We start from the raw sequence: 22,417 nt of genomic DNA on the forward strand, positions 1-22,417 counted from the left end.
CCTCTAACCTTAGGGGTGGGAAAGGGAATCATTTATTGAACACCTACCAGACACCCAGTTTTATATACACCTTGTATAGTCCTCACAACCTTAAAAGTTAAATAGGTGTCCTTAACTTTGGCAGGTGAGGAATCTAATTGACCAGAGGCCACCACCTTAAGCAGAGCCAAAGCTAGAGCCTAGGCCCACAGCCCCCCGGGCCCACGCTTTCCTGTATGCAGCTTTGCGTGGCACAGGCTGGCAGGACGTTTTGTGTATAATTTCTTCCGACACACATGGTCAGCCAAGAGGAAAAGCCTCTGTACCAGAAAGCAAGAGCCTTCTATAGCAAGTAGAGAAGGTGATGAGCTGGGAGGCCAGCATTAAGCCCCGTCTTCATGGTCTGAATTCTGAATTCCTAAGGGGTAGTTTGGTATCAGAAAACTGAAAACCCAATGGTTTGGACTATCCATACTAAGACACCTTTCCCTTAGCAAGGGGATATATAGCCTGAGCCCATCTCTACCTCTGCCTGTCCTTAAGGACAAGCTCACTTCCTGGACAGGTATTTCTTTCGAAGCAGCCGAGGCTAAGATGGCATTCCTCTCCTGACTGCCAAAGTTACAGCCTCAAAAAAAGGACCCTGTTTCTTAATGATGGGAACTTTTGCCACCAGTAGTCCTGCTTCCACCCACACCACATAACCCAAGTTTTTGGCTTCCACTGAGCACTATCTTTATCCCTGACAGTTTCAGGCCTAGGTGAGAGGTGTGGCTGTCAAAACAATCCCGTTCTTACTTTTACACAAACCCTCCCACACCCATAGGCGCTTCCTCCTTCTGCCAAAACAAACTTTATTGCACCAAAAAGAAAAAAAAAAAAAAACAAAAAACTTCATTTATGTACAGTCAGATATAAAGACATCTCTTTGACTCCTGTGCATATATTTCCTCAACTCAAGATTAGGACGTAAAAGTCAGGCTGGTACGCCAGACATGCTCTGCCCATGGCAGGACCAAGGAGAGGATTGTCACTTGAAAGTGGGAACACTTAAATGTATGACAGGTAACACTGGACCAACAGACCAAGGGCATTCTTCCAAGCCCTGTACTAGCTCTGGGAATGGAAGAGGGAAATTGGAAGCAGGGCCCCTTCTTGAGTCTTCTTGTGAAGAGGCCCAGCCTTCAGGTTTCAAAGCTATACTTCTGTCCCCCAAGCCCACTTCCTGTCCAGTTCCTTTGCTTCCTGCCCTCCCAAGTAGGACATTCTCCTTTGTGCCCAACCCCTTCCCAACTTCCCCAGGAAGTCTCATGACCCACAAGGCAGAGGCCTCTCTAGCAGCGGGCAGAGCAGGTACAAGTTATCCTCTCCCTTACATGTGGCTGGATACTGACTGAGGCCCTGTGTCATGTGGATCACCAATACCCCCCTGGGAGACCTATCAGTAAGAATCTGGAAAGTACAGGAGAACACATCGAAAAGGGGAAGGATGGGTTCCCTTGATGCCCAGTGTCACAGGGCACCTAAAGCACATTTTTCTGAGCCAACCAGATAAAGGATCACTGCAGCTAAATAGAGAAGCGACACAGCCAGGCAAACACCCATCAGAGTCAGTGACAAAGAGCAGTTGGGGGTGGGGGTGGGGGTGAGGAGAGGAGTCTTCACAGAGTCCCAGCCCCAATCCCCTCTGCCATTGGCCACCCTTGCTCCCCACAACTCCCTGGGCCTTTTTTTTTTTTTTTTTTTTTAAGCGGTACACGGGCCTCTCACTGTCGTGGCCTCTCCCGTTGCGGAGCACAGGCTCTGGACGCGCAGGCTCAATGGCCATGGCTCACGGGCCCAGCTGCTCCGCAGCATGTGGGATCTTCCCGGACCGGGGCACGAACCCGTGTCCCCTGCATCGGCAGGCGGACTCTCAACCACTGCGCCACCACGGAAGCCCCACCACCACGGAAGCCCCCTCCCTGGGCCTTGAAGTGAGGAGGGGGACTACAGGCTGAGGTGAAAACACACAAGGACAGCCAAACAAAATACAATAGGACTAGCATCAGCCTGCCCCCTGTACCCCACCCCCAGGAGTAATACCCTCATTGTGACTAGTATTTATGAAAAATCTGTAAGAGACTGTTCTATGTAGTGGCTCTAATCCCATACACACAACAGTTGTCTGCATTGGGAACCTTTCAAATCGGTGATTGCGGGAACTAACGGCAAGTCAGCTTCTTATGGTGCCTGTGCAGGCTTTCCCAAGACCTCGGTTCAGGCCCCGTCACGTTTACCTTCTGTCTTAAATCTAGAGTGGGTGAGGGAATGGGGGGCAGAGGAGAAAGGTGCTCAGGTGCTGGTAAAGCTTACTCGTCAGCAGCCTAGACTCCACCACTGTTCCTTCTCTTTGGTCTGTCTAGAACAGTGACTATAAATTAGGAAAAACAAAATTATGCTGGCCTGTGGGAAATAATGGGGGTGAAGAGGCAGGGAGGAAAAGGGCATTGGGAAGCCCTGCTTCAAAACTGAAGACAGACAGACAGACAACCACCCAGACTGCTTAAGTGTCACAGACAGCTCCCCACCCCAAGCTCCCTTCCAGATATCCCCATAAATCGTTTGGGCACACTCCCTCTAGGAATTGCAATTTCTGTCTCCACCTGTCCCTAAGGACCTGGCCCTGTGGAGAGGTGTGTTGGTTGTTTTGTTTTTGCCAGAGGCCCTCGCCCTAGGTGCTCCTGCATAGGTACCTTGGCCCCTGATATGGGATGAACACAGCCCCAGATGCTCGAGAGCCAAGGAGGTCAGACCGGGAACAGCCTCCCCACTTCCACACCCTGGGATCCAAGCTTGCTTGGTTCTTGCCATCTTGCAGGATGATGTCACATTTGGAGGGAGATACACAAGTGCCTCTCCATCCCTGGGGTGGGGGGAAGGGACTTTGCTGGGACTCTCGAGTGGGGGGAGGGGAGAGGGGAGCAGGGTCTAAACCCTCAGGCTCCCGTGCAGGTCTGTCTCTGTCCCAGACGAGCTGCTATCAGAGTCCATTTCGGCGTTCTCATTATGGAGCCTCTCCAGCACTTTCTGACGAATCAGTCCCAGGCGCATCAAGAGGGACTGGTAGTCAAAGTGGCCCCGCTTCTCTCCAAAAGGGTCCTGTGGGGGAAAGGAGACAAGCGGGAAGGAAGATTCAAGTCTGGGTGGCTCACCCTAGACAGAGCAGCTTTAGGCCCACGTGAAACACACGCTCAACTTCTGAGCATGGGGACAGAAGGGGGCATAGCACAGAGAGTTCCCAACAGCAGACAACATCATCTTTGTTTAGGAATATTGTGGCACGTTCACCACCCCAGATAGGTCTGGCTTGGGCCAACATTAAAATGTGTTTGCATTCCCCCAAAGCAAGCCACTGTGCAGAAGGGGGACACAGTAACGGCGAGATAGACAGGGAAGAGAAATTCAAGACCAGGACTGTAATCATTAAGTGTGCTGGTGTTTTCAATTAACCTCATACAAACTATATAAGGGGAAAATTATCCTTCATTCCCTATACTCAAAAAGGGTAATTTGCTTTTCTGAGATCACAGGCAGGTCTAGAATGAAGGAGTTCTGACTTCGGATAAGCACCTGCCCTCCTCCCCACGGACCAGTCATCACATTCCTGTCCAGGTTTCTGGGCATCACTCCAGTCCTTGTCATTCGAGATCAAAGATAACCAAACATTACGTGGAAAGGGGTTAACTGTCCTTAAAGTCTCAAAAATAACTATGGGTGGGGTGAAGGGTATAAAAAAAGAAATTTAAAATGCTAAATAAGGATTATGGCAGCAAAGTAGCTTGCCCAGCGCTCAAACAAGTGGAGACCTCTTTCCTTGGCAGTTACAAAAAGTCCACGATTTTCCCTCTCACATAATGTCTGCTTCTCCCACCTAAACTCCTTCCACACTTCTGCCCACACATTACCATCATGATCAAGGGCCAGTGGATATAAGTCAGTCTCTTGTGACTACAGCCCATACTTTTCACATTTGAGGGTTATGTTCTCCCAAAACTGAACTCCACACTTACTCTGGAGCTGTCAATTTCCCAAATCTTCCTCCTTTCCTCACTGGCTCCATTTCCACCCATTCTCCGCCTTCCCAGATGCTGCTCCTCCCTGCCCTTCCCTTGTCATGAGTTGGTTTTCCTTCACAGACTGAATATTAGAAATGCTGCTAGATACCAGCAATGATAATTCCTGATGGGGAACAAGCTACAGCATGCATCATCCTCGATATATTCTCAAAAAAGGTTCAGGAAACAAGTCAGCCTTGAGCTGGTCCTGCCCTTTGAGTTTAAATGCGGGACGTAGGAGGGAAGTCCTTGAAGGGAGGATAGGGAAGCTACCATCTCTGAGCAGCACCTGAGGAAACAAAACAGTTACTCCCACTGCTGGTGGTGCTGGGTGGGTGGGAACACAGACCAAAAAGAACTGGAAAGAACCTAAAGAGGCTTTAGCCACTTATCCAAGTCACCACTTTTCTAAGCAAGTAAATGATCCAACAGACACAGGACTGGCCCTTCAGGACAGGAAGATTCTCAACCAGTTGCTTATATTGGATCCTATTTACAATTCGGTTTAATAAGAACCTCTTCTTTTAAGCAAGCCTAAATTCTGCACTTATTGGAAGCAGAAGCACATTTCCCCAGTAGAGGCAGAGAATGAACAACTGGTTACCATCCTTGTATTAGGTTCTTTCAACAATAATTGCACACCCAATGTTTCCCTAAGCATTCCTTCTCTTAGCACCCCCCTGAGCTAGGGATGGAATTCCAACAGATGACTCTCATAATCCCTAAGTTCCGAGAGGGCTGAATGTTCTTGGTTTGAAAAGACTACTGACCAAGAAGGGAAGGAGTTCCAGGCTAGAAAGCAGGATGATTCAGATTCTACTCTTGAGTACCTACTTTATGCCAGGAACCTACAGCCAACTCCATATGACTTCAGTCTCTCTCTGGGCCTCAGCTACTCAATGCACCAGGTTCCTTTTGGCTCTGAACTCTAAGAGAGATGTGGATGTCACCCTTGTGAGGGGGGTTTACATGGTCTGTTGTAAGGCCTCTGGAGTCAGCAGCAGGGGCTCTGTTACCTGCATAGTCTGGCCTTGAAGGTGCAGACGATCTTTGCAGGCCACCTCATAGAAGTCATAATACTCCAGGAAGGACTTCTCCATCACCCCTCTGGAAAACAAGCAAAGAAGCTTCACTTAGGAACAAGAGGGGAAGGCACCACCCCTTCACCATCTAACCTTAATGCCAAATTCAGCAGCTAGAGTTCCCAAGACCAGATTTGGTTTCCTACAAAGATCTTTCAATGGAAAATGGAAAAAGAAACAGCTGACTGCCCATGGCTGATTTCCCTTGTACCCTAAGGATTATAAAATGAGAGTGACTGTTAATACTGATCATTTGAACTCCAACTTCAACTCATGACTTTGCTCATTCTCATTCGTTTTCCACAGGCCATCCCTAATCCCAAACCTTACTCAAAATTCTCCTAGATACACCTGAAACATTGTAATCAACTATACGTCAATTAAGAAAAAAGAAAGAAAAAACCGTTGCCCCCCCATTTCCTAGAAAAGTTTGTTTCATTAACTCTTTGCTCATCTAGTTTTTAACACCTAGAAATAAACTTGAACCCTAAGAAATGGGTTTATTATGAAGTACTCTACGCCTCATTTGGCTGTATAACAGTTAAGTGTCTTTAGTCAAACAGGGGCTCCCTGAAGGCATGGACTATGTCTTTCCCATCAGGCTCGGCACTCTCCAAGAACCGAAAAGCTCTCTGAACTTCCTTTTGGGTAACCCCTTGGTCACTTGCTCTTTAAAAACATGAACCACATCTTTCCTTTTTCTCTCTCTTTCTCTGGTGCCCAACACTGGACTTTGCCACAAAGGTTCTCAAATGTACGAACAAGCTAAATATCCAGAGGGAATACCAAGTACCAAGTGGGCTCTCTTCACACATACCGTAGGGGTTCAGGGCAGGGACACTTTCCTTCCATCATGTCACAGACCGCCACTCTGATGGTCTCATGCCGAATACATTCATTGTAATTTTTGCTGTCTCCTGGATGTCTCTCCTATAATGTGACAGACACCACAGTATCCAAGTACAAAATTTAGGTGAAAAGAAAAGCCAATTGGAAGAGATTTTAGGATTAGTATGGGGTACGTGACCCAAGCAAATGAACTAAGAGGACACCTTTCCCACTATATGGAAGATCCATGAAGAGCAGCTAAGTCCTTGAGACCACTCACCCCGCCCCCCCCCCGCCACACATACCAGTACCCATCCTCTGTTATGGGTCATTTGACCTATAAGCAGCAAACCACATCCATCAAATTTCCCTAAGCCTGAAATGAAAGGCCTCGCAGGAAGGATTAAGTGGGAAATAACCATGTATAAGAATAATGGTGGGACAAAAAGGTATAAATGATGCTAGGAGTCTTAGCCTGAAAAACCTATAGATATCAGGATGCTTCCTGGTTAACTCCTTTACACATCTGTGGATTCCACCATCATTGAATTCAACTATTGTCTATCAGAAGTAGAACCTGAAGTTTTCAAAAGAAAAAACTCCGAACCTGGTCTGGAGAGCTGATAGGAACATGTGGGCGTGAACAGACGGGAGCATGGCGTTCCACCCTTTAACTCTTCCCTTGTTCCCCCCTCCCACCACCAACTCTAGTCAATCAGAGCCTTGGCTCTGATCAAAACAGGTAATGAACAGGAAATACACACATGCCTTCAGCCTACCACCACGGTTCCCAATGTGCACCACAGGGAAATCAGAAGGGCACTGTGGGATACTGTAAACTTTTTGAGGAAAACCACAGTATTCAACACCTGTGAAATTCCATGCAAACTACTACCTTGAGACAGGTAGTTCAGTTTTTTTTTGTTGTTGTTGTGGTACGCGGGCCTCTCACTGTTGTGGCCTCTACCGTTGCGGAGCACAGGCTCCGGAAGCGCAGGCCCAGCGGCCATGGCTCACGGGCCCAGCCACTCCGCAGCATGCGGGATCCTCCCGGACCGGGGCACGAACCCGCGTCCCCCGCACCGGCAGGTGGACTCCCAACCACTGCGCAACCAGGGAAGCCCTAGGTAGTTCAGTTTTAATGTTGAACTGTATTACATTCCTTTTGATGACATATTGTTTTCACGAAGCCGGATTTTCAGTCACTACTTTAATAAATAGCAAGTAGCATATGAAAACAGGAGGGAACAGAAATGAGGGTGGTGGCTCTGATCTGATTCCAAGATTTTAACAGTTGTATGGCACTGAACAGGTGTACACATCCTATTATTAAGTCAGTGTAGTCATCTGAGAAGGAAGGAAGTTGTTTAGACCTAACTACTTAACAAATGGAACAGTGTGGCATTTCTTTCTGCCTGGGGAACTGTGAAAAAAAACTACCAAGACAAGGGGGTTCTGTGAACCAAGAATTTTTGGTAGTTTTAAGAATAAAAGTCCCATCTCTTGAATTTCTAAACAAGACGTAAAAATCAGGTCCTTGGTTGGCCAATGAGGTCCGTTTCCATTTCCACCTACTCCTGAAATCACATTCACTATTTGTTTGAAAGGATGGCTTAGGGAATAATTTTTGTTCATTCCTTTTTTTTTTTAACCATATGCGGGCCTCTCACTGCTGTGGCCTCTCCCGCCGTGGAGCACAGGCCGCGGACGCGCAGGCTCAGTGACCACGGCCCACGGGCCCAGCCGCTCTGCGGCATGTGGGACCCTCCCAGACCGGGGCACGAACCCGTGTCCCCCGCATCGGCAGGCGGACCTCCAACCACTGCGCCACAAGGGAAGCCCAATTTTTGTTCATTCTTAAAGGGTATTTCCCTTTGTTTAAGACTACAGAAGAATCACCAATGTTAGTGTCATCTCAAATAGTTTCAAAATGAATTAAGCCGTTTTAATCATTTAAACTGAATTATTATATCTTTTGATAATATCACTGGAACTCTTTTCCTGTGCTCATGAGTAATCTGGAAGGGGCTTTGAAACAATGGAAAACTTTGGGCTCCTGGGACTACATCCTGATCTGTGTGTCCTTGTGAAAGTTAACTAACCTCTCCGAGTCACCATTACCTCAGCTGAAAATGGGGATAACATTTATCTTGCAGAGTTAGTATGAGGATTAAATGAGAAGTTACATATAAAAGTTTGGAAGGGGCTGGCATATAGTACACCCTTGGAAATTATGAGTTTTCTCCACCTTCTATTTGGCAGCACTGACTAAAATATTCTTGCCCTAGCCAATGACTGTTCCTGTGGTTCTGCAGGTAACAGTACTTCATAACTCCAAAAGAAAGTCTGGCTCAGCAGTAGTCACTAGGGAGCACCTTAAAGGGATACTGGGGAATGAAGGCATACAGAAGAACACACTGGCTCCAAGAGCCCCCAAAACAGACGCAGAATCAATTTCCAAATGACTCCACTGACTTTAATCCAAGTCAAATGGAAATAACTTGACAATGTTATTGTAATAGGGAAAAAAATTCATTATTAAGGCACACACATGCCAGCTCCTTTTTTCTCCCACAGTGACGAGTTTAATACATGGGGCTGAGCCAGGTCAAAAACAAAACAAAAACCCTCAAGTAGATCTTTCAGATCTCTTAAAACCCAATATTCTACACCCCAAAGCTGGGCCCACCTGGCCTTACCTGCTCAAAGCCAGGTTCATTGTGATAAGGGTTCTCAGTCATCAGGGACTGGATGGAGATGAGCACGGAAGAGATGCTCTGGGCTGGGCTCCAGGCAGGGCCAGTCCATGTACTGCAAAACACATCAGAGGGAAGGGAAGAGGGTGAGGCAGAGAGAGACGGGAAAGGCCCTACAGAAAGACCAGTGTACGAGTACCCCGGGGCCTGGAAGCACCATCATAAGTGACTCACTTTCTCTTTCACTATTAATACTCTGGAATTTCCCAGCCTCCATCTCACCCTCATTCACCAGAAATCACTCAACTGCCTAATCCTCTTATCAAGTGTCACAAAAGAGGGCAAAGCAAGCAAAGTAACTTTGAAGGGATTTTCTTTGGGCTAGGAGAGAAACAGTAGCCAGGGAAGGTTCCCTTCATCAAAATGAAAGAAATAAGGTAAGAAAACAGCTCCAAAGGCAAGCTAAATGTTAACCTCTATGGATCTTAAAGAGCTTATTTATTTATGGGTGGTGATGGCGTCAGAGAGGAGAGAGAAGTTGAGCACAGAGGCAGAGAAGGGACTGAAGCTCCCTGGTTAGAGGCCATGTGGTGGGGTTGATGATCGGGGATCCAGCTCTCTATCAAACCCCCAAAGAGTGTCAAATCCTCTGAAAACTACAGAACTCTGCCAAAGGACAGAAAGGGAATAAGGGGCACTTCTAGAGTGTGGAGGGTTGAAAATAATATATGAACAACATCTTCAACAACAGAGAAACACCAAAATTGCTCCTCCCTTTCGTATGCCTGATGGAATGTTGGGAGAAGGAGGGAAGCTTGGACATTAAGGACATTTACTTTTAACTCAATTAATTGAAGAGATGGCACCTGAGCTGGAAGCTGAACACAACCTGAACCAGGACTGCCTTGTTCAAGTTAACTCGCCACTTCCCTTTCCCTGCTGGCCTTGAGGGAAGGCCAGTAAGTAATGGGGAACAGTAACTTCCTCAGAGCTCGCTCTTCAGTGCCTCTCAACCTCTCTTCTCAGCTTCAGTCCCCCAGGAACCCTAGACCTTGTGCTCTCCGAAGCATCTAGTATTCGGGCATTGAAGTCAACAGGGTAAACTCATTCAATTTCTTTTTGTAAGTCAGCCCAATATTTTTTTCTAGGTAGGGAGGAAAGGAATGCAGCTGTTAAAGTGAATAGTCAACTAAGTACGCATGGGAATTTTCTACTCTGATTCTTGACGGCAAATTTTCAAATTCAGAGTAGCTTCTCCTTTTCCACCCAATACTTCTGCCACTTTTACCCCACCATCTTACTTCCCCTGTTTCTACCGTGAACTGATGTTTGCTCGAAATAGTTTTATATTGGCCTAATGAAGGAAAACCTAATACAAAAACACTTACAAGAACAACTTTCATACAGAAACAACAACTAAGTTTCCTTACCACTGTGGTTTATATATACCACTATCCTTCCAGCACAGACAATCCTATACCCTAACGAGATAAAGGACTTCTTTAAGGACAACGTCCTTCAAAAGACTTTCTCACTGCCGCAATCACAGAACATATTCTTCGATCTGAGAGAATTGGGCAGAGGGAGAAGTTTGTTTCAGCTGCCTTTTCCCTACACAAACCTAATATATTGGATTGGACAGGAAGAAAGAAAACAGTATCACCAGTCTGGGCAACTTTCTTAACTTCAACTTTTACTTGTTCTATGCCCCAGGGAAATTCAGACCACACTAAAAAGACCAATCCAGAATATGCTAGAAGATATTTCCATTCTGAATTTTTAACCCCCGAAGGAGATTAAAAGGGAATGGATGAGAACTACATGAAGCAAAATCTTGGTAGCACCCAGAAACAAAAATGTACTCGAAACATCTGTGTTTCATATCTGATGTGACTTCCAACCTCAGACATTTTTCATCCAGTTGCTAAAACATGATCATCATCACCACCACCACTGCCTCCAAAGCCACGCACGCGAGACTCAGGAATAAGACATTCACAGCCTTGAATGGCACAGGACCTGCAGCCTTTCTCAACCTGCTCAGGAGAGAATTAAGCCCTGATGCCCTAAGGGAGTGGTTCTCCAACAGTTTGCACCAGAATCACCTGGAGAGCCTGTAAGACAGACTGCTGGCCCTACCCCCAGAGTTCTTGATATAATAATTCTAGGGTGGGGGCCCAGACTCTACATGGCTATAAATTCCCAGATGCTACTGCTGCTCGGGGTGAACCACTTCACTAAGGCATCCACTGTACATCATGAATTAACGTCTTTTTCTGCATCTAGAATGACAGTAATCAAGTACCATCCGGGGGAGAATTGAGGAAACAGTCACTCCAATCATTTTCTGTGTCCTGTGATTCAGATGAGAAACCCTGGTTGATGAAGGCTGGCCTAGAGTAATATTTGCTAACAACCAACTTGGCCACTTAGAAGTCTCCTCTTACCCTAGAATACTCAAGCAGACTTTCCCATTGCGGTAGAAGTTGGGGTTAAACCTCACTGTGTTATTGCCCGTTGTCATCAGTTTGACCCGAGGTGGGTGGATGGGATAGTCGGGCGGACACCGAAACACGAACAGGAAGAAACCCCCTTCATAAGGAGTGTCAAATGGGCCTGTGATCAATGCATGAATCTGCAAAATAAAACCCCATCTCAAAATTGTGAGGTGATGTCCCATCCCAAACCCTCCTGGCTTCCACTTGCTACCCACGCCAGAAGCAGGACCTTCATCTGAATCCATATTCCATATCCTCACCATGAAAAATGAATAGCCTGTGCTCACTCACACCAATAAATATTTTTGGAATTTTAAGAAACCCCATTACAGTGTAGTGGCATCTTACTCAGGGGTTACATTCTAAAGTTAGAGCCCAAGGTGAAAATTGAGTCTAGCCAAAATCACCCTTGAGTGTCCCTTAAAACTCCCTTAAAGCATGTTTTTTGTTCAGACTTCCCTGATCAGTATTTTATATAACAAATGGATAGAACACCAACGTGCAAAACATAATATACATCTATAAAATATTGTCCTAGCATGCTTAATTTTAAGAAATCAATACATATTTTTACTGAGTACGTATGTTTGTATTTGCCTAGGTTAAACATGCGTACGATGCAACTCCACCCTCCATTTATGTGGCACAAAGGGGAGGAGATAAATGGAAAAGAAGAAAGGGATTGGAGGCCACAGCACCAGTGCCAATCACAGGGCAGAGCTGAGGGTTGTGATGGAGGCCTACGGTATCTGTCTCCTCCGCAGAGGATCAAACCTACTGTGGAGGATGTGGCTCAGGCAGCATCCAGCTGTGTGAAAGATACAAAGAAAAATGGGGAAACTCAGGGTCCACTCGGAGCCATAGACTATCCCCAGAACTTTCCCCAACACTGTAGGTTAATAATAATATAAAAAAATCAGCAGCACTTGAAACAAAATGCTAAGTTCTCTTCCTCCAGCTGTGATTTATTGAACAAGACTTCCCTTCTTGAAGGGAAGAAAACCTAACTGACTCAGTTATATTTCTTCATCTACAAAGGCTCCTAGGCACTTAAGTCTGCTCAGAATTTAAACAGCAAGAGGAAAAAGGACCTGCAATCCAATGCCTCTGTCTATAGTCCCCACCTTGCCCTGGTGGCATTCTATGTTATCTTTTAGCCTTCAGTCATTTGTAATAGCAAGCTCAAATGGTATCAACATGACATCAATTCTGGGACCCCAGGGACTAGCATATTAACACTAATACTTGACAAAGAACAAGATGTCCTAGGAAAAACATTTCCAACCACATAAAAAGAAAAAAATCAATTTAAAGGGAAACCTATTCAAAACAAAACAGACACACAAATAATACCAAATCTGAATTTTTACTATAAGAAATTTGACACTAAAAGGAGTTTTCATTTAAACAACACTAGATTTAGGTAATCTGATTTCTTCCCGATATCAGTTTAAGTAAAAATTCACTTCTCAGGGTAGAGCAATCAATGACAGAGAAGTCTAGGTATCTATGCCAGAGGAATTTAAGCTTTCTCTTGTGTCTGTGTGTGGACAAGAGAGGAACGGTCTTTGGGGTGGAAAGGATATTCAAAAGCAATCAGTAAGGACAGGAGCCTAAACACGGCCCTGTAACTACAAACACTGTTCACTCAAGCTTGTCCCATCCCCAACCTTCTTGGCATCTGACTTACAGCACCACACTTAAAGGTCAAGAGTGGCAGGATGGGGGAAGAGTTGGCTAGTACAATAGGGTGACCATATAATTTATTATCCAAACTGGAGCATTTTTGAGAGGTAAAGAGTGCTCTATTAATAATTAAGCTTGGACAACAGGCATAAACTGGGCTTTTCCAAGCCAACCAGGACCTTTTGGCACCCCAAAACAGATACCTGTTCAAGGCTCCGTTCCACCTCACTGTGTGACCTTGGGCAAGCCACTTACTCTCTTGGGGTTTTGATTTATTCATCTGTGTAATCAGAGATGTGAGCTGGATAATCTCTTTTAGGCTCTTTCAACTTTATGGGCCCAATTTCCCAATAACCCCCAAACCCCACCAAGGTACATACCTTAGTCATGTCAACAGTATCAGGTACAACGAACATTCCTGGAGGAGGCTCCTTATAAATGGACATGATATCCCTGTATAACACCAAGAGGAAGTGGGGGAGGGAGTGAGGGAGAGGAGAAAAAAGGGGAATCCCTTGAGCAGGACAGTTGTTATCACCTCAGTGAGGCCAGGGTTCGAGAAAGTGGTGCTTGGTACCACAAATGTTTGCACCGTCTTGTTGGCTGAGAAATCTCAGCTGAGTATTTGTCAGGCAAGCAGAGAGCAAATTATCATCAAAGGGGCATTGTTTCCTCAGGGGGAGGGAAGGGAGGGGGGAAAAAAAAATCAGAGATCCCAATGGTATCCAATGTCACCCTGGAAAAGCCACATCCCATTTACTCTCACTTCCTCCCACATGGCACTTCATTCACTCCCCACCTCCGAGATTCCCAGGTACTACGGCTGAATGCTAAATGAAGATTTCTTGGTAACTGGGAAGACATAATCAACTCCACTAAAAAACTAATTCCATAAAGCACACAGTGGACCGTTGTTAGCACGGGGATTATATGAAGCAAGTGAGCTAGCAGGGAGCAATAATGGCCTTCTTGCCCAGGAGACTAATAGTGTACAGTCCTCTTCAGGTTGGGATGGGGACCCTCTGAAACTGCTGAGAATCTCACAGGTGGAGGATGACATGAAGTCATTACTATAGAAGATGAGAGGACTTCTAGGTCATAGCTCATAAACTAGAATGGATCAGTTGTGAGCAAGGGCCTATAGGTGGGAAATCTAGGGACTTGCTACGGTACAGAGGGACATAAAAAAGTGCAAACAAGTGACAGAGAGGAGGAAAAGAAGTATTGGCAGAACTCAGAGATATGTTAGGATTGGAAGACTGAAATGGCTGAAGGAGCACAAGAGTTGAGGAGTGCTGAGCTTCTTAAGTTAGAGGTGGCAACCTTGATGGAGCTGGCAAACTGTGTCAGGCACTGGGCCAGGTACTTTACACACAGTATGCTGTTTAATTTTTAGTACAACCTTGAAAGTAGGTAGAAACATCTGAAAGAACTTGGAATGTGGGGAATGTGATTACCTAGATGAGGATGACTGTGATGGTGGCATGGGGAGAGAGAGTCTGGCTATCAGCAAACAGGTTTCAGGATTAATAGCAGCTAAAAAGCATTCCCTTTTCCTATGTGATAGGTACTATGCTGAGCAATTTCACAAAAACATTATCTATTAAATGATATGATCTGAGATCAGTCACCCAAGAAATAAGCACAGAAGGGCCTTGGGCCTTTGTTCCTATATTTCAATTGGGTACATTTGCTTCAGAAAGTAAATCACATGACTCAGAGGAAAGAATACAGAAAAGAAAGTCTTGACTGGGATATCACAAGCCAATGTGAGACTGGGTGGGGGGGCGGCGGGGGGATGGAAGCTTGAGTTCCTGGAACAGGTGTGAGAGTAGAGAGCTTTGGGGTTCTGGAAAAGTGGTTCAAGAGAAGGCTGCTGGCATGCGTGGGAAGCGACCTAGACTTGGGTAGGGGACTCTGTGGAGGGGGTTGAGGAGGCCGGGAATAAAGCCAGGATGGCCTGACGTCTCAGGCCGGGCAAAGCAAGCTGTGTGTGTGTCTTACAAATGGGGCTCGGGAGGAGACGACGCAGGGGACCGCTGGGTGGGGCCTCCGGGCTGCATCTAACAGGGCTGGGGTGGAGAAGGGGGGAGAGGGGCGGTGCGGAGGGCGGGAGGGGGTGTTACTGAAGCGCCGAAGGGTCGGGTTTCGGGCGGGAGGTCGGGAGGTGTGGGGGAGGGTGTCCGGACTGGAGACTGAGGGCTCAAGGGAGGTTACCGAGGGGCGGGGTCGGACCTGGATACGCGAGGAGGGGCTTGGTGCGTGTGGGGCTGGGGGCGGGGGGAAAGGGGACTTGGATCCCGACGCTCCGGGCTGGCAAGACGTGGGCTTGGGAGCTGGGCCACCGCGAGTGCAGTGGGGGTGGTAGTGGTACAGGGTGGGGGCGGCGGGGAAGGTCGAGCCCCGGAGCTCGGGGCTGGGGGAGGAAAAACCCCGGCTCACCGCTTGATCCGGAGTAGACACTGCGGCGCGGTTCGCTCGCCGTCCCAGTCGGAGCTGAGTGTGGGGTCCCAGTGGCTAAGCAGCGCGGCCCCGTGGGCAGCGGCCGAGGGCGGGAGCCCGGGCAGCGGAGCCAGGCCGCTCCCTGGTCCCCCGGCCCCGCCCGCTGCCGCCGCCGCCGCCCACACATCCGGCAGGAAAGGCGGCCCGAACCCGCCGCCGCCGCTAACGCCAACAACACCGGCGACGCCGCTCGCCCCGGGGCCCGCCGCCCCGGCGCCTGCTGTCGCCGCCTCCTCAGTCGGACTCTCCGCCATCGCTCCTTCGCTTCCGGGACTGCTCGGCAGCACGTCCGCCGACCAGAGCGGCCGCTGCTCCCTCCCGCTCCCCGCACCACCGAGAGCGGGGCCAGAGTGTCCCCACCCTCCGCTTCCCCGGCCTGGGCGGTGTTGGCTCCGCCCACCCCCGCCCCGACCAGCGAGAGGCGCTCTGCAAGAGCGTCCACCCACAGTCCTCCAGGGCGGGCGGGGGTCGGAGCTCGCCGGCCAAGCGAGGGTACTGGGCCTGCGCGGGTCCCGCGCTTTGCGGGAGGAAGTTCTGAGGCGGGTACGGACTCCTAGGTGCAGTTGAGGACCCAATTCCAAGGAATATTTTAGTTTCAAGCGTTGAAAGGGGAGGAGAGGAGGACCATTTACCACATCTAGGAAAGCGACCCTCTGACGTGCCCAAGGGTAGGACTGGGGATCCAGCTTCCTTGTGGGGAGGTGCTGAGTAGAGGAGTTGACCCGCTTAGGGCCCTTCCTGTCCTAAAGTCTCTGTGATTTATCCTTCCTGCACCCTCACCCACGGAGGGCAGGCTGCCATTGCCCCCTGCCTGCAACAGGACCAAGAGGAAGGAAGGAAGGAATCAGGAACTACGAGTGAAAAACTACCTCGTTTTAGAGTTTATTCGATATATATTTATGAAGGGCTTGCTAAATGCCAGGCACTTTTGCTAGGCGTTGCCATAGGGATAATAAAACAAACCTAGAGAAGCTTGGTAAAAAGAAGAAAATCAGGCTTCCTGACTGCAAGCTCAACATTTCTTTCCACGAGGCCTTGAATATGCAGGAATCAAGGGGCTGTGAGTTTAAATCCTGGGAGGATTTCTCAGGACTTTACTGAGATTAAGCTGAAAAAATACAAGCCATCAAAAAAACAAAAACAAGCCATCCAAAAAAAAAGCTTTCCCTTTTCTCCCTATCAAGAGTACAGGATCGGGACTTCCCTGGTGGTCCAGTGGTAAAGAATCCGCCTTACAATGCGGGGGACATGGGTTCGATCCCTGGTCGGGGAACTAAGATCCCACATGCCAGAGGGCAACTAAGCCTGCGTGCCACAACTACTGAACTCGTGCACCTCAACTAGAACCCCCGTGCCGCAAACTACAGGGCCCATGCGCTCTGGAGGCCACACGCCACAGCTAGAGAGAGAGGAAACGTGCCGCCACAACTAGAGAGAAGCCCGCGCGCTGCAACGAAAGATCCCACATGCCTCAACACAGATCCCGCGTGCCGCAACTAGGACCCAACACAGCCAAAAATAAAAAAAGTAAATAAATAAATAAATAATAATTAAAAAAAAAAAAAAGTACAGGATCATAATTTAACACTCCCAGCAAGACCTCGGGCAGCACTCAGTAACCAAACACACTGATACTTCTGTAGCAAAGCATATGAATATTCATATTAATTTGGGTACACTTATGAATATTCATACAAAATCAGACGAATAGCCTCACTTTATTTTTAAACTTTTTTTATTTATTTAATGTTGTATCTATTTATTTTTATTTTTGGCTGCATTGGGTCTTCGCCGCTGCTCGTGGGCTTTGTCTAGTCGCAGCGAGCGGGGGCCACTCTTCGTTGCGGTGCGCGGGCTTCTCATTGCGGTGGCTTCTCTTGTTGCCGAGTGCAGGCTCTAGGCGCACGGGCTTCAGTAGTTGTGGCACAAGGGCTCAGTAGTTGTGGCACGTGGGCTCTAGAGCGCAGGCTCAGTAGGTTGTGGCTCACGGGCTTAGTTGCTCCGCAGCATGTGGGATCTTCCTGGAACAAGGCTCGAACCCGTGTCCCCTGCATTGGCAGGCGGATTCCCAACCACTGCGCCACCAGGTAAGCCCCTAGCCTCACTTTAGATTACGTTTTGCCGCCAAATTTGTTTCTTAAAAAAGAAGTCCTGTTTTCACAGCTTTATGAATTTTCCAGCCAGGGACTGTGGAGTTGAGTGATAATAGCCAGCATTTATTGAGAGCCAAAATACTGGATTTTTAGTTAACATTTATTGAGTGCCTAACAGGTGCCAAGCGCTTTTTTTTTTTAACACAAATGGATTTTTTTTTTTTTTAAATTTTTGGCTCCGTTGGGTCTTCGTTGCTGTGCGTGGGCTTTCTCCAGTTGCGGCGGGCGGGGGCTGCTCTTCGTTACGGTGCGCGGGCTTCTCATTGTGGTGGCTTCTCTTGTTGCGGAGTACGGGCTCTAGCCGCACGGCCTAAGTAGTTGTGGTACACAGGCTCAGTAGTTGTGGCTCGCAGGCTCTACAGCGCAGGCTCAGTAGTTGTGGCACATGAGCTTAGTTGCTCTGCGGCATGTGGATCTTCCCGGACCAGGGCTTGAACCTGTGTCCCCTGCATTGGCAGGCGGATTCTTTTTTTATTATTATTTTTAAAATTTTATCTTATTTTTAAAATTATTTTTGGCTGTGCTGGGTCTTCGTTGCTGTGCACAGGCTTTCTCTAGTTGCGGCCAGCAGGGGCCACTCTTTATTGTGGTACGCGGGCTTCTCATTACAGTGACTTCTCTTGTTGTGGAGCATGGGCTCTAGACGTGCGGGCTTCAGCAGTTGCAGCACACGGGCTCAGGAGTTGCAGCACGCAGGCCCTAGAGCGCGTGGGCTTCAGCAGTTGTGGTGCAAGGGCCTAGCTGATCCGCGGCATGTGGAATCCTCCCGGACCAGGGCTCGAACCCGTGTCCCCTTCACTGGCAGGCAGATTTCCAACCACTGTGCCACCAGGGAAGTCCCTGGCAGGTGGATTCTTAACCACTTAACCACTACACCACCAGGCAAGTCCCGTGCCAAGTGCTTTGTATGTCTCATTTATTCCTTTCAACAAACCTATGAAGTAAGTACTATTATTAGTCCGTTCTGATAGATGGAAAAAGAGAGGCTTACAGAGGTTCAGTCATTTACATGGGTCACAGTGAGAGCAAGCCAAATCTGTCTCCAGAAAAAATGTTCTGACCACTATGTGATACTGTCACAGCTTGGAACTCTCTCTCACACTTATCACATTGTACCTTGTACTAATTACAGTCCTTTGGTACCTGTTGCTTCCACCCCCTACTCCCCCCTGCTCCCCGTTCTTCAGACTCTAGATCGTGTATTACCTATGAATCCAGCATGGGGCCTGTCACAGCTTAGGTACTTAACATGAAGCAAAATGAATTGATACAATATTTTATACAGATTTCATGTTTTATTGGTATAGCGTTTTACCACTCTATAATAAAGATGCCTAAATATCTCTGAAAGGATATGCAAGAAACTGGTAACAGCGTTGCCTCTTGATTGCAGACAAGATGGGGCAAAGGGCATATATATATATATATATATATATATATATATATATATATATACATACACACACACAAACACACTTGTACCTTTTAAATGTTGTGCTGTACATCTATTGCCTATTCAAACTATATATTTCATTCATTTTTTAAGGATTCTAGAATTTTTCTTGGGTATTATTTACTTAGTAAGATGGTCAAAAGTCATTGGGTAACCTCACGCAAAGAAAAACACTACTTCATAGCTTCTCCATGGCTACAGACTGCAGAGGCCCATAGGGGGCCCATGGGGTGAGAGGACTCCTCAATGGGTCCCTTACTTATTATTGGACCATTGTTTTCAGGTACAAGGTCCATTAGAGATGGGACAATGAACAGAAAACCACTTACCTCAGATCCAGAAAAAAGAGGTTCAACCTTTGATATGTACCACTCTGCAAATATCCTCTTTGAGCCTATTTCTGCATCCATAGAATGGTGATAATTACTACCTCTCAGGGTTTTTCTGAGGATTAAGTGTGGCATTTTTAGAAGTGTTTTGCAAAGTGGTAAGCACTGTCCAAATAATTGGCACCTCACTTGTCCATGTGCCTTCTCTCCTCTGGGCCTGTGCTCATATTTTCTCTACCTGGAATACGCTTTCCCTTTATTAGGGAAAATCCTAGTTATTTAAAGTCTCTAAGCTTCTATTCTTCATCAGTAATATTGATAAAAAAAATAGTAGCTATAAAGAAGAGATAATGTGATGATGAATGTGCACAATACCTGGCCAGAGTGTTTGATAATAATAATAATTATTATTATCTTAAATTTTACTTATTTATTTTTGGCTGCATTGGGTGGCTTCTCTTGTTGCGGAGCATGGGCTCTGGGTGTGTGGGCTCAGTAGTTGTGGCACATGGGCTTAGTTGCTCTGTGGCATGTGGGATCTTCCCGGACCAGGGCTCGAACCTGTGTCCCCTGCACTGGCAGGTGGATTCTTAACCACTGCACCACCAGGGAAGTCCCAATAATTATTAACAATTATTATTCTTACCTTCAAGCCTGGCTGTAATATTACTTTCTCTGCCAAGCCTTAACACCCCCAGGCATATTATTAATATTATTAGTCATTTTTAATTACTCCATCCTCTGAAGTAATTCATACCTTTATTATAGCATGTACTGCTTTTTTTAAAAAAAATATTTATTTATTTTTGGCTGCGTTGGGTCTTCATTGCTGTGTGCGGGCTTTCTCTAGTTGCGGTGAGCGGGGGCTACTCTTCGTTGCGATGCGCGGGCTTCTCATTGCGGAGGCTTCTCTTGTTGCGGTGCACGGGCTTTAGGTGCGCGGGCTTCAGTAGTTGTGGCACGCAGGCTCAGTAGTTGTAGCACACGGGCTTAGTTGCTCCGCGGCATGTGGGATCTTCCCGGACCAGGGCTCGAACCCGTGTCCTCTGCCTTGGTAGGTGGATTCTTAACCACTGTGCCACCGGGGAAGCCCTGCTTTTTATTTTAGTGGTTTGGTTACTCATCTGTCTAGCTACTACATATGACGTCCTCTAGGGCAGTAAGCATGGAGCACCTATCTTGTATCTCCAGGACCTGACATTCAGTGAGTATTGCAGAAATGGTAAACACAATGGAAGTGTTTGGTAGCCAGGTGCCCTTCCCCTGGCCACGGATCTTTAAGATTTCACCTCCTCTTCCTCAGAAATGCCTATTTTCTTTCCAAAGGGCTGGCCAAGCTTGTACAAAGAATCTTCAACTCAAGGTCTAAAGGGCTGCAGCTGCTTGAAGGACCAGCTCACCAACTCCCAAGGGAACTCCAGAAGGCCTCTAAACTGGGAAGAGGAAGGACCAGGGAGAGGCTGGCAGAACTTTGTGAATTGGCATTGCTTAGTCCAGTGCTCACTGACTTTTTCAAGGCAACACCTGGCTGCTTTTCCCTGGCAGCTTGGCCAGAGAGCAAGACTGTGCCTTCTGAAGCCACTCCCATGGCCTCTGGGGATGGATGACACAACCAAGCTGTGTTCCGACAGGAAACTGGATCCAAGCCTCTCTCTCCTCCCCAGCACACTGGACTGCATTGAGCCATCTCTCAGTGCAGCAAAGTTTGGTAGCACCTTGCTCATGGCAACCTGGCAAGCACTCTCCCTCAGGACAGAGACCAGCAAGTATCCTGATGTTCAGGTCACTGCTGTGCTTCAAACTTCTAAATAGATACATCGTGAAGATCCTTCTCCTCTTCCCCAAGGTCTTGTGTCCCACTGCTCTCTGGAGCAGTCCTTCCCCTCCAGGGCCTAGCCTTTTGTCTTGGGCTCAGTGCCAGGAATAGATGAAGAGTTCCCACCCAGGTCACAAATTGGGGGCTAAAAGGAAAAATCAGAACTTGGACTGGGTGTCGGAGGCTTCTAAGTAATAGCTCTATTAAAATTTTTAATAATACACGTATTATGTGTTATCTCATTACATATCTCAATACATCTTTATATTACATATAATTAATACTGTACATGTACATTAAAAATACTGTACATGTATACATTACATATATTATCATTATTTGCATACATTTACCTGTATTATCTTACTTTGTTGTCACAATCACTATGAATTGTTCTCATCCCCATTTTACAGATGGGGAAATCAAGACTCAGGAGAGATAATTAACTTCATAGTTAGGAAATGGCAGGGCTGAGATCTGCACTCCCCTCTAACTCCCAAGTTCATGGTCTTTGCCACCTTGCTGAACTCTTAAGGCAGTGGTTACTCAGTGTTTTTTTGGTCATTACCCCTCTCCCAAGAACAGTGCGCCTCTGTATGCACTCACAAATATTTTGCGGTAAGCAAAATGGTCCCATCCATGGGCCATAGAGCTTAGATAAAGAATCTCAATGGTAATGGACTAATTGCCTGCTTGCGGGTGGGAGCACATTCTCTCTTTTTTTCCCTAATATTTCTTTATTTGGCTGCTCCTAGTTGCGGCACCTGGGATCTTGTAGTTGCAGCATGCGGGACCTAGTTCCCTGACCAGGGATGGAACCTGGGCCCCATGCATTGGGAGTGTGGAGTCTTAACCACTGGACCACCAGGGAAGTCCCGCACATTCTCTCTTGACTCGAGTTCCATGGGCCCACCAACCACATTCCCAACCCCGCTGATTTGGATTTGAAAGCCCAGCAATTCCGAAGCTCTTTGGAACCCATGATGAAGGGAAATTCTTACCAGCCCCTTGGGAAAAACGTAAGTTCCTGGGGCTTCACAGGAAGGAAAAGGTAACCATCTTCCCTGGGGGCTGCTCCTTGATTACCACCAAAGGGTAGTGACCTGGCAAGGATGCCAGCCTGACATCCCAAAAGGTTACTGCATTCCATTTGCATAACAGCATTACCAGTTAATCCATTGCTCCCTTGGTGATACCTCAGCTGCCACTTCAACCTCAGTCTGATTCCTTCTCTTTGGCCCTAAGATTCCTGGGCTCTGCTTCCGGTTCTATCACTGGGTTGCTGTGGACAATCTTGA

The 22,417-nt window shown here is 47.2% G+C and overlaps 1 protein-coding gene across 1 annotated transcript; it reads right to left on the reverse strand.

The window, feature by feature from the left end:
• Window positions 1–816: 816 nt before the first annotated feature.
• Window positions 817–15,726, reverse strand: UBE2Z (ubiquitin conjugating enzyme E2 Z). The gene is made up of 7 exons (XM_022557904.2): window positions 15,309–15,726; window positions 13,247–13,319; window positions 11,130–11,317; window positions 8,686–8,797; window positions 5,976–6,088; window positions 5,093–5,183; window positions 817–3,120 (listed from the first exon to the last, which is right to left on the reverse strand). Exons 1-7 carry the CDS (start codon window positions 15,620–15,622, stop codon window positions 2,950–2,952), a joined length of 1,062 nt encoding a protein of 353 aa, XP_022413612.1. The 5' UTR covers window positions 15,623–15,726; the 3' UTR covers window positions 817–2,949.
• Between the last annotated feature and the right edge of the window lie 6,691 nt (window positions 15,727–22,417).

This window comes from Delphinapterus leucas, chromosome 19 (assembly GCF_059928025.1).
Source record: "Delphinapterus leucas isolate spDelLeu-1000000601 "Yukka" chromosome 19, BTC_Dleu_Yukka2, whole genome shotgun sequence".
Lineage (NCBI taxonomy): Eukaryota > Metazoa > Chordata > Mammalia > Artiodactyla > Monodontidae > Delphinapterus > Delphinapterus leucas.